This window comes from Impatiens glandulifera, chromosome 9 (genome assembly GCF_907164915.1).
Source record: "Impatiens glandulifera chromosome 9, dImpGla2.1, whole genome shotgun sequence".
Lineage (NCBI taxonomy): Eukaryota > Viridiplantae > Streptophyta > Magnoliopsida > Ericales > Balsaminaceae > Impatiens > Impatiens glandulifera.
Window position 1 is genome coordinate 5,421,011 of NC_061870.1, and position 13,076 is coordinate 5,434,086.

The window sequence follows — 13,076 nt, forward strand, 5'->3', positions numbered from 1 at the left end:
GTCATTGTAGATGCTTACATCTTTAAAAACACATACGAGTTGCTTTTCGCAATATATTTGGATATGGTGGGTAATTTAATACATATTGGAATGATTGCTCTTTCAGCCATTTTTATGGCGTCTTTCTAGTCATAATGTTCGTCAATGCTTTTACCCTTAACCATTTTATCAAAATGGACTTGCATTTTAACCAACATGGCCCGAACTTGAGACATTTGGTGCTCGTATTTGGTGGAGGGTGACTGATCAACCATTGTAATGGGTTTTCTGTATGGTCCCATGGGGTTGAGCTTATCTTCATGAGTCCCATATCGAGCCTCTATGGTTCGATCAAAATCTTCTTCCGAGTCTTTGTAATAGGAGACTTCTTCTTGAGTTCGATGACTAGTGGGATTGGGGTTGATAGAGGTAAACATGATTGGGATAGGCTGGGTAGGAATACGGGAAGAAGAATACATGTTTTGGGATGTGAATGACATTTGCTAATTAACTAAAGAACTCATGATTAGCGCGAATTGTTCCGTCACATACTGGAGAGTTGCCTTAATTTTCTTGAGTTCAGTTGTGGAGACTATTTTAGGCGTCGTTGTTTCTTTATACATTTCGTGGCGGATGAAGCATCTAATTTTTGGATCTCTTTTCCTCTGCACTATAACGACTGTGCACATCGTGAATGAGATTGAAGAATAAGAGATGATGATTTGCATGTGTAACGTAAGTATAATTCAATGCATATGCATGTAAATGGATCCTAGAGAATGAACATCTCTTTCTGATTCCGAGCAATGAAAACATGAGTTATTACACAAAGTACTTGCTAGTTCGTTACACACATGCATCTCTCTTGTTTGTATTTATAGAGAGATTTAGATAGTGAAAAATGACAACAAAGGCTATAGGTTTCAAGTCCTACTACAACCTGTTCTTACACTTGGTTCTCCTCCTCTTTATTTTTCCTAGCTTGCTCATACTCCTCGATGATATTGTTAAGTAATTTTTCGCTCCTTTAGGATACCCATCTTTGATGCGTTATTTTTATTAAATCAATAAGGATTTATTTGAAATGGATTTTTTTTTCACCCTTTTGGTTTTAATTTTGATCTTTTTAAATTAAAAAAATATTAAAAAAAATATGACAAATATTTTACCATTTTTTTTTGTACATGATTAGGATTTAAATAAATAATATTTTTTCAGATGAAATAGATACACAAATTCATCAAAATTATTTATTTTTGTCCTTTACATTTTCTTTAAATTATTTTAATATGGGTACAACATTTATCCCAAATACTTTTATTTTATTATTTTATTTTGGCCCTAAACCTTAATTAATTTGATTAATTAACACACTAATTAATCCTAATTAATTGTTTTAAATGTGTTTTCGGCCATGAGGTTAATTATTTTGATATTATTAATTAAAAATAATTCAAATTAATTATTTTAATATTATAAATTGGGATATAGATTTTTAGTATTTACACAAATAAATAGAGATTACAATAACAAACAACAAAAAACATACCAGACCTAAAGTTGTAAAATTTTGATTCTATTATTAACCTTCTCTTTGGCTACTATTACTTTGTTTTATAAACCCAATCTGGATTCTTCAAATGTCAATCTGCATTCCACGAATCCCAGCGATTATATTCACGTTGCATCCTCACATGTTTGTCTCTAGACATTGCTATTGGTGATTGAACTGTTGCATATGATGATGTATGTATGTGAGCTATGTTTACATCATTTCCTTGGGTTAACTTTACTTTAGTTGAGCCATCACTTATCTGATAAAATAAGTTTTGTTTCAATATTTCAAAAACTTCATATTTGCCTACGTTCCTTGACTTCAACTTTGTCTGAGTTGCTTCGATCTACTTTCATAGTCTGCTCTTCACTTTTCTCCATTACTTTTCTATCACTTCCATGTTCTAATTTTTTTATTTCTTTCATCCCCTAATTATTCACCTTTTTCTTCCTCTAATTATTCTTCATTTCATCATCTAATTCTTCATCTTCTTCTTTATCTAATTCTTCATCTTCTCCTTCATCTAATTCTTCATCTTCTCCTTCCTCTAAATATTCAACATTTTCATCCTCTACTTCTCCATTTTTTTTAGTTTCCTCTAAATGCCTTCTAGTTCCCGATTCTTTAGTTTCATTTTCCTAGGCTTTTTTTATTATGCTCTTGAACTTTCAGACTTTCCTTTTACTCTTGAACTTTCGGGCTTTACTTCTGTTCCTGAACTATTAGGTTTTCCTATTGTTCTTCAATTATTTTTGCACATTTATTATTGGAATGTTCAAAAGTATTGCAGAACGCACATCTGTTTGACTTCCATTCATATTAAATATCCATGACGTTTACTTACCTCTTCTGTCAATCACTGTCATTTTATTGGTAGAGTACTTCTAGGATGCACTTAAATGTTTATCCTAACACATGTGATGTGTTCTCTTTCCTCCGTGATTGGGTTCATATATAATGGTTTTCACAAGAGACTAACAAAATGACTAAGTGCTTTTGTATTGTACATATGAGCCGGATGTTCCTCAATTTGAACCAAATTTGAGTTGTTTCTTTTAGTTTGCTAAGTAGGTTAATTCCTTCAAATTATCTTTCCAACTTTATGTAGTTTGACCCAACCTAAGTATGCCCCAACTTTAGAATATTCTCCAGATTTGTTTCCTACTTGAACTTCAGGAAATAAAGATTATTGATATTTGTAAATACCTTTTCTATTCCAATGTGCTCCCATTGCTTTAACAAGACATCCTTAGTAACCGGGAAAGATACACGATTCTTTCCTATGTAGTTCCCAACAACTACATATTTTCACTTTTAATGCAATTCTCTTCAATTTCAGAGGGTAATTTAAACTTAAAAAGAAGATTTTAGAATCTCAACCTTTGATTTAAAATCTCCCAAATAAGTTTTGCCTTTGTATTGTACCTAAGTTTTAACTTTCTATTAAGTGTTTTTTTTCTAAATTTTATTTACTTTCCAACTGGACTTAATTGATAGTGTAAAGCTTGGTTTTTGGACACTTCATTAACTCCTGCATTGTTTCTACGAGCCAACTAACTATCTTATCATATTATTCATTTTTGAGTAAATTACAGTCATGAGAGGCTATAGACTATTGAGTTTTTTTTTTTTATATAATCTTTATTAAAATGATTAATAAAGACTAGAATTTGGTCCATATTATTAGGTTAATAAAATTAAAAAATATTTTTTTTGGTTACTATTAACGAATTAATAATTAATAGAGACTGAAATATTTTGTTCCTATTGAATTTAAGTTACTAACTATATTTAGTCACTATAAACTTAACGTGAGAAGAGAATTTTATTTGTATTGTTTCAGCTTATTATATTTGGCTATGTAATTCCGTCTCCATCATGGGTGAGAATTTTTTTATATTTTGAACAAACGCCTTAATAAAACTTTATTTCAAAATTAGGGCTATATTTTTCTTACAATAAAACAGATGACCTTACCAGATTTGCGAGATTTGAGTTGTACCGATAAAGTGAATTAGGTTTTATTCAATAAAAAACGATAAGCCCATTATTTAAGGCCACTCAATGTCCTTGAATTATGAGGTTTGATTTGGGCCACAATCTACAATTTGAAAAATTAAAATGGCTCGGTCCACAATGAGGATCAAACCTGAATGAAAACCCTAGTTAGCTTTCATTACCCTTCCATTCATTCATTCCGTTTTTCCTATTCCTAATAGATTAGGCTAGGGCAATCAATCAAGTGAAGATGCAGATCTTCGTGAAAACCCTAACGGGTAAGACGATAACCCTAGAGGTTGAATCTTCCGATACCATAGACAACGTCAAGGCTAAGATCCAGGACAAGGAAGGCATCCCACCGGATCAGCAGCGTCTCATCTTCGCCGGTAAACAACTCGAGGACGGCAGAACATTAGCTGATTACAACATCCAGAAAGAATCTACTCTTCATCTTGTTCTACGTCTCCGCGGTGGAGCCAAGAAGAGGAAGAAGAAGACCTACACCAAGCCCAAGAAGCTCAAGCATAAGAAGAAGAAGGTTAAGCTCGCGGTCCTTCAGTTCTACACTGTCGACGATGCTGGCAAGGTTCAGAAAATGAGGAAGGAGTGCCCGAACGCCGAGTGTGGTGCGGGGACATTCATGGCTAATCACTTCGATCGCCACTACTGCGGCAAGTGTGGGTTGACTTACGTTTACCAGAAGGCTGGTGGTGATTAATCAATTCTTCTCTCACTAAATGTAAGGTTTTTTTTTACAACTTTGAATGCATCTGAACTATTGCTCATTGTTCCTGAATCTTCAACTTATTTATTATTACTAATGTTTGCTCTTATTTTTAATCCATTCAGCTATATCTTGAATGTTAGATAGTTACTGGATTAAATTGAGTTCATAACTCTCAAATTGTGATTCTACTCTATAGAAATGTTCTTGGGGGTACTATGATCTCTCATCTTGATAACAATTATTCATTTTTTATGGGTTTTGTTGAAGACTTGTAGAAAATTCTTTATTTTCACTTCTCAAAATCATCTAATTTGTATTTGTGTTTAGAGACCGCCAGTTAATTACAAATAGAGTAGTGTTTCTCAAAATAGGGCGATTTCATTTTGGTATAAGTTAGAACCTATCACTTGCTCCAAAAGGACCCGATTACCCATGAATCATTCTAAGTAGTTATTCCATCTCCATAGTATCTCTCAATCGATCTTAGAATTCCAAAAAATAAAATCAAGAACATACACAAATCGGGTTTTGATTAAAATATCATCCTTTTGATCATGCTTACAACTCATTTACTCCAAATCAACTGAGAAAACATTCTAAGTTGATTAGAAGCTTCCATTTATCCAGATTCATTTCTCAAAGTTTATTTTTAAAGAATATTTTTCGGAAATTGATTTTTTTTTGTAAATACGGTGAATATGAAAAAAATGTATGAATTAAGTAAGTTTCTTAGTTCATAATTTGTTATGAACTGTCTTGAGATAATTAATAACTATATTTAATTTTTCATTCCAACATTAGGTTGATTATAAGTCTAAAGACTTGCAATCGACATAATCTGCACGGTGAAGCACGTTTGGTATAATCGACACGTTAGTAACGCAAAATTCGGTTGATTGATTTGGTCGTCGGTTATGGGAAACATGATCGGAGTCACTATCGTCTGACACGTTCGGAAAATCGTCTAGGGTAATAAGTTGCGAAATTAATAAACATCGGACAGAGTTTGAACAAGGTGAGGAAAATGGTCGCAAATTTTGGTCGCGAAATCTTTGTTTGCGATTGATTGAGGATGATCGCGGTTCAGTTCATGTTCTATTGCACAGAGTATTCATGTATTCCACATTACTCTGTTCTGTATCTACTCTTTTTGCTGTATAATTTTGTTCTTCTACAATAATGAGAAGAAAGAAAAGCAACAAGACAAAGGAAGTTCAAGAATTTGATTTGGAAAGTATAAAGGATGTTGTTGAACCTGAAATCAATAGGAAAGCCAAGGAAAATGTATATGAAACTATACATGAAAGCAATTAAGGTAAAGAACTAGTAAATGTTCAAAGTTTTGATGAAGATATAGGAAAAATTAAGGAATATGTAAAGTTGTGTATAACAAAAGAGAAAATTTCTTCGGACTTAAGAATAAATCACAAAGGTATTGATGCATGCAAAAAAATGAGAGATTATGTTCAATAAAGTTAAAATCTAGCAAACTAACATCCAATTGAATGTACACTACCTTCATGATTGAAATTTACTAAAGAAAGAAAATATAAAATGATAGTTAACTGGTTTGTGGAAATAATGAGAGAGTTGATAAAGTCCCCAAAATTAAAGATCTATCATATCCGGAGCAATTCAAGATGGAAGGTTAATGAAGTATGGAAAAAGAATGAATAAAAAAAGTAGAAGAACAAGCAAAATACAAAGGTTTCAAATCTAGTTGGGTGAGTTTAAAACAAAAGTTGAGATTCTCAACTCTCCTTTTAAATTTAAATTTCCTCTGAAATAGAGGAGAAATGTGACCAAGAATGGGAAAATGTAACTATTGGGAACTACATAGGAAAAAAGTGTATCTTTGCCAATCACCAATGAGGCACTACTGAAACAATGGGAGCAGAAGAGACTGAAAAAGATATCTGTAAACATTCATGATCTCCATTTTCTGTAATTTAAGAAGGGGACAAACTTGAATGATATTATGAAACTTGGGCATACTTACATTTGATATAACTGTATGAAGATAGAGAGATGGTATAGAGAATCGAACCTTTTAAGCAAGTCAAAGGAAACAAACCAAATTTGGTTTAAGCTTAGGAACATTCGAGCACACATGTATAATGTAGAAGATCTAAGTCACTTTGATAGTCTATTGGGGAAACGATTATATATGTACCCAATTATAGAGGGAGGAGAGCACCTTATTTTTGTTAGAATAAGCATTGAAGTGCATCCTCAAAATACACTGCCATAGAATATGACAATTGTTGACAAGAAGATAATGAATGAAGGCCAAACATGTGTGATTTCTGCAATACTTTCTAACATGCTAGTACTAAATGTGCAAAGCAATTTAGGAATAGTAGAAAATCCTGAAAACTCAGGACGCAGAAAAGCAGGAAAATAAAACGGAAGAATCAAGAATGTAAGAGCATATTGTGGAAGTCAAGGATAGTGATAAAAAGAAAAAAAATGAGGAAAATGTAGAGGAAGAAAACAAGGATGAATTAGAGAAGGAAGAAAACAATAAAATTGAAGAAACATGAGATGTTGAAGAAGTTAAATCTAAAGATAAGGAATAGGAACAAGCAAAAGAAAAAAAAACAAATAAATAACAGAGGAGAAAAGTGAGGAGGAAACTAGGGTTTTTGATCAGTTGAAGTAGAGAAAAACATTGATAAAAGCCCTAAAATTCTAAAAAAGTCATTTTATCAGATCAGTACATGTTCATATATAGGTAGGATAAACAATGGGAGAAAACATACATCATCATCTACTATAATTCAATCATTTTTCGTGAAGTATGAGCAAGGAAGGAGAAATGGAAGAAAGCAACATGTCCTACAAGGCGAATATGGAAATAATAATAATTGAATATGGCAATAACAACAAAGATTGAGAACGTTAATTGTAATATTTGTTTATACTGTTGTATGATTGTTACAATTTAGAAACTTTAAAGTTGTTTGTTTGTCATCTTATAATCAAAACTAGAGTTTATCTATTTTGATTCTTGACCCTCCCACTTTTTAGTCTTTTTAATAAAATTGTGCTAAACCATTTTCCTAAAAAAAGTTTAAAGACTTATTTAGACTAAAGATAACCGTTTGTTACTCATTTTGTAATTGATGCAATATAAATAGTGACCGAATAATAAGAAATCCCTAACCAGGTTATTTTCATTTTTCTCAACTTCTACATCCTCTACCTCATCTATTCACTCTCAAATCTCTAGCTACAAATTTTATCAAATCGATCTCCGATCATTTTGTTAATGGTACCAAAGAAAATCTAGGCGAAGAAGAAGACAATTTACCGATTCTATCAAAGTAAGACATAACTTCTAGATCATTGAATATAAAAATAAGTTTTGAATCTCAACTTCCTGAAATTTAACAGAATTGTATACTACTCTTATGCCAATGATCTTAAAGTCAAAAAGAGTTTTGATTCTTACTTGTACACTAACTATAACTCAAATCTCTAACCCTAGCAGTCATAATCTAAACCAGAACCCTAACAAAATAATTACGAAAATGAAATACAACAATGATCCTATTCATATACATTCAATATATTATCTATGCCTAAATATTACCTAAGCAGTTCTTACTGGAAGAGAAACTTATTTCGAATGGATTCTAAGTATTAGGTTTGCTCTTTAAGTGAAAGTTAAGATAGATTTTATTGATGGTTCATATCCAAAACTAAAAGATCAAGAGGATGCAAGGATTCTGAATAGGATAGAGGCAAGGATTGAAATACGATTTCAATCCAAGAAAACCAGCCGTGATCTATGGCTTGAGATAAGTCTAGATATGAAGAAAATAATGGTCCAAGGAGGTATAACCTTTAAAAGGATATTAACTTCGTTCAACAAGGTGACCTTGACTTAAAAGAATACTATTCTAAGGTGATATTTCTTTGGGATGAGATGATGGGGTTAAAACCTCTAAGAAGATGCAAATATAAAGGAATTCGACTTATTTGTGATGAATGACTTTTTGAAGAAAAAATTCTTCAAGATGATGAGGAACTTAAGCATCTTCAATTTCTGATGGAGCTTGATGATAATACGAGTATGTCAAAAATTAAATTCTCATACAAGATCAATGGCCAAACGTTTATAAAAATATTTTACTACTCTTCAGAATATCGAGAGGAGAACTAACTAGAAAAGGTCTTTTCAAAAATATGCAATGGTGGTAAAAAAAAGAAGATGAAAGAGTTTATTATCCTGCAAACAAGAACAAGAGTGCATGCTGCACTAATTTTGGAGGTAAATGACACATCATGGATGACTACTTTAAGTTGATTGGATATCCAAAGTCGTAAAACAACCAAAAGATAATGCAATCAAGAAAAGACCATCAACTACTTTGTTCATTCCACTATAGACAAAGATGATTTTTCCAGGAACCTTCCATGGATGAATACAAAATGTATAATCAGTTATTGAAGAAAATGTAAGATTTCAAGAACAAGGCAAATGGATCTTCTTCATCTGTAGATAAGTTTTCTAACTGTATTCTTAATTCATTTGAATATGATTTCAGCACTAATGAACAAACAAACGTATCATATATGTGGCTTATTTATTATGGAGTATATATATATATATAATTAATAAGAATGCATTTTTTATATATAAGAAAACTTGATGAATCTAGAATTTTATACTTAGTTGATGGATAAAGTAGAAATATAACTGAAATAGGAATTATTAAACTTCTTAATTGTTTGAAGTTTAAAGATGTATTATATTCACCATTTTTTAAATATTACTTAATTGCAGTTTCAAAATTTACATAGATAACAATATGAGATGTATTTTCTTAAAATTTGACTCTAAATCATTAATTCTTTTGCTGTTATGCGCAGAATCTTGAGAGAAGGTTCATAGTAAATCTGGGAAAGAGAATGAAGAATCTGTACTTCATTGAAGACAGTCCAATTTTTAACAAAAATCATAATAATGCACTTTATTCTTCTTTAAATGTTGTTTCTGATTCATTTCTTTTACACAAACGATTATGACATCCTTCTTTTAATGTTGTAAAAAGTGTATTTCATACTATTATGTATAAAACTTTTCATTTTTCAACCTGTCCTATTGTTAAAATGCAAAGAGTTCATTTCTTTCAAAGCGTTTCTAAAACATCAAAGTTTTTTAAACTTATTTATATGGGAAACAAAAAGACAGTTGTAGATCAATAGAGATGGGGCCCAAACAGAAGACCAGACTTGGAAAGATGCTGAAGTGATATGCATTCAATGCTCGGAGATGCTGGAAACAAGGAAGCACATAAGATCAAAGTCTCTTCATCAAGGCCGACAAACTTTTAATGGGGAGATAATGTTAAGATCCATGAATATACCCAACACCCTCCAATGTGCACATTGAGCACTTGGGCTAGATATTGTTGTGGGGTTTCTATTATTCTGTTCCATAACAATAATTTTGATTATATTTTCCACGAATGTGATTTTGGTTAAATCCCTCGCATCTATTGTAATAGTAACAACTGAATATTCTAGGGTAATTCAACTATTATATATGTTGAACTCACTTCCCCAATGGGACATGAATGAAAGCTTTTTGAAAGTTCATTATCTCAATTGTATTTTCTGATTTTACTCTCTATCTTGGAATGTTAGGTATCTACTAGCAGATTTTTTTCTCATCTTTGCTTATTCTTCTCCTATAATCTTTAAATTCTTCTTCACATAATTTTTTCGCTGAATTTTGAACACAAATTTCCCACTCGATCCTTGAGATCAAGAACCAGTAAGTTTAGTTAAAAGATTTAAGTAATAAAAAATCCTAGTCTTACAAGGGATGCCCAAGGTAGAAAACACAACGCTCTTCTAGCTAGTTGTTAAAGGTCTTCCTCTAGTAATTCGTCTCTTTATACGAAATTCCTAATCATACTAGGAACTTCCAAAGGCGGAAGATGTATGACCCTTGAATGTAATTGTAAAGATCATTTCCCAACAAATCGCATTCTTATATAAGATTCATAGTATTACTAGGGATTTCCCAAGGTAGTAAACATAACGCTCCTCGAGCTAGCTATTAAAGGCCTTTCTCCAGCGAGTCGTGTCCTAGTGCAAATTCCTGATCATATTAGGAACATTCGAAAGCGACGAGCATGACATTTTTCGGTTCAATTTCAAAGAACTTGTCTCCAACTAAAAATGCTTGGAACAAGTTAAGACTTCAATTTTTGTCTCAAATTTCGCAAGACTCCTCATTCTTTTTAAGATTGTTGCAATTTCAATATCATCTAGTTTTTACACTAAAGATACATTTTTATCCACATATTGTTCTTTAAACCCTCAAATTTACTAGGGAATTTGTTTTTGTAAAAAAATGTGCACAATGAGTATCTCGGTCGCTGGTCGATGCGAATCTTTTCCTAGTGGATTGTAAGCCAAAACTCTAGTCCATACTAAGAGCATTGAGCATAAAATCATCAAAACGTTTATCCAAATTACTACGAATTTTTCATCGACATGTTACATTCTAATGGGAGAAAACTCAGAATTTGTAATGAAAGTTTTGAAAAAAACATAATGTGTCTGGTCTTCTAGTCGTCACACTATAGAAAAATCTCCATGGATAATTTATCAGATATCTAGTCTAAAAATGAGTGGCATTTAAAAAAAATACATCAAAACCTTCTTAGGTGATACCCTCTAACCCAACGGTTAAGGATGTTTGTTTACCCACACGATATTTGGACTCTTTATTTATTTCAGATTATAAGTATGTTTAAAATCATTTAGACATCCATCAACTTTGAACGTTAAGGTAATCCTTTTAAGATTCCCCTTGAAACACTTCAGCAACGCTAAGGTGGAAGCATAAAAAACATGTTGAAATCCTTTAGCTCCGAACTCTAAGATAATCCTTTCGAGCTTGCCCCCTCGAAACCATTCAGCATTGTGTCACAACCTGATTCGTAACTTAGAGTTTTGATTTATTGGTTTCAAGAATCGAGTTTTTGATTTCTGGGACCGAGAGGGAATCTATATTCAAAGTGCATCGGAAATATTATGAGAAGAGAATTCAAGGTTTAAAGGAAAAAAAAACCAAGGTGAGAAGAGAATACTGATAGAATATACCTAACCGTCCAAGATAGAAGATCAAGACATAAAATATAATTGAGACTAAGACCTTTCACAAAGCTTTTATTCATACCAAAAGGGAGGTGGTCATCAACATATATAGTGGTTGAATTACCCATGAGTAGTCAGTCATAATTCTGTTACAACAACTTTTAGGGACTTAATCAACAATCAATTTAGTGGGAAACAGAAAAACATAATTAAAATATTGTTATGCTACAAAAATAGAATTCCTGCCTGAGTCTTTAGATCAAGTGTTCCAAAGGACCGTGGGAGGTGCTATTTTTTGTTCGTGGACCGTAACATCATCTCCCCCATCAAAAGTTTTTCGATCTCTATGAAGAGACTTTTGTCTTGTTTGCCTCCTTGTTTCCAGCATCTCTGGGCTTTGAATTCTTATCACTTCAACATCTTCCCAAGTTTGGTCTTCTGTTTGGGCCCATCCCAATTGATAACCAATTGTCTTTTCATTTCCCCATGCACCATGATGTCTTATTCACCCACAATTTTGTCGGTCTTGTTTGGTTGTGTACTAAGTTGGGAAATATTTTCAATAGCATAAGGGGTTCCTTGGAATGATTTTAATTGCGAGACATGGAAGACATTGTATATCTTGGTGTCGGTCCCGAGTTCTAGCTTGTAAGCAACTTCCCCAATCCTTCCAGCACTTGAAATGGTCCAAAATATTTTGGAAAGAGCTTGTGGAATAACTTCTAGACCAAGCGTTGTCTATATGGATGTAACTTCACCAATGCCTAGTACACACTTGCAACGTGACATCTTTTCTCTTTTTTCCTGTTGCTGCTTCATACGATTATGGACTCTTTTCAAATGGAATTTTATGAGTTGGAGTGTGGCTTCCCTAGCTGTTAATGATACGTCCACCTCTTCCACTCTCGAGTCTCCTACTACATACGGTGTGTGGACAGGGTATCCATATATTGCTTCGAAAGGCATTGTTTGTATTGCTGTATGGAAATTAGTGTTATACCATCATTCAATCAAGGGAAACCAGTGTACCCAATCTTTCGAAGTTTGGCCAGCCATGCAACGTAAATAAGTGACCAAGCATTTATTGACTATCTCGGTCTGGCCATCCGTCTGGGGGTGATAAGCTGTGGATAGAGCTTGCTTTACTCCTTGTATCTTTAAGAATTCCCGCCAGAAGGTGCTCAAGAACACTTTGTCCCGATCGATAATGATGGTTGTCGGCATTCCGTGGAGCTTGGAAACGTTGTCCATAAATGATTCAGCTACGGTCCAGGCAGAAAAGGATGTTGCAGACTCATAAAGTGGGCCATTTTTGATAGTCTGTCAACTACAACAAATATAACACTTTTACCTTTGGCTTGGGTAAGTTTTCAATGAAATCCATGGAGACCGATTCCCAAAATCGACTAGGAATTGCTAAGGGCTGAAGCAGACCTTTATATGCTGAATTATCTGATTTATTCTTTTGGAAAACTTCATAGGTTCGAACAAACTCTCTAATATCTTTCAGCATCCCTGGACATGAGTATACTAGTTGCATATTCTTCTAGGTGACCAGTGTCCCGAATGTCCCCCTTCTGCATGGCTGTAATTAAGGTATTTCTGAGATCGTTGTTCTTTCCCACCACTAGTCGGTCCCTTTTTCTTAACATCCCTTGGTCATATGAGCATTCAGGGTGAGAATCAACATTATCA

At 33.0% G+C, this 13,076-nt stretch overlaps 1 protein-coding gene across 1 annotated transcript; it reads left to right on the top strand.

Annotated features, from left to right (window-relative positions):
• Positions 1–3,678: 3,678 nt before the first annotated feature.
• Positions 3,679–4,365, top strand: LOC124915160 (ubiquitin-40S ribosomal protein S27a-like). The gene has a single exon (XM_047455825.1). The coding sequence runs from the start codon at positions 3,783–3,785 to the stop codon at positions 4,251–4,253; it is 471 nt and encodes a 156-aa protein (XP_047311781.1). The 5' UTR covers positions 3,679–3,782; the 3' UTR covers positions 4,254–4,365.
• Positions 4,366–13,076: the final 8,711 nt, after the last annotated feature.

Bases quoted from the DNA above. Each gene is read 5' to 3' on its own strand.
- LOC124915160 (XM_047455825.1), top strand. From the start codon at position 3,783: ATGCAGATCTTCGTGAAAACCCTAACGGGTAAGACGATAACCCTAGAG.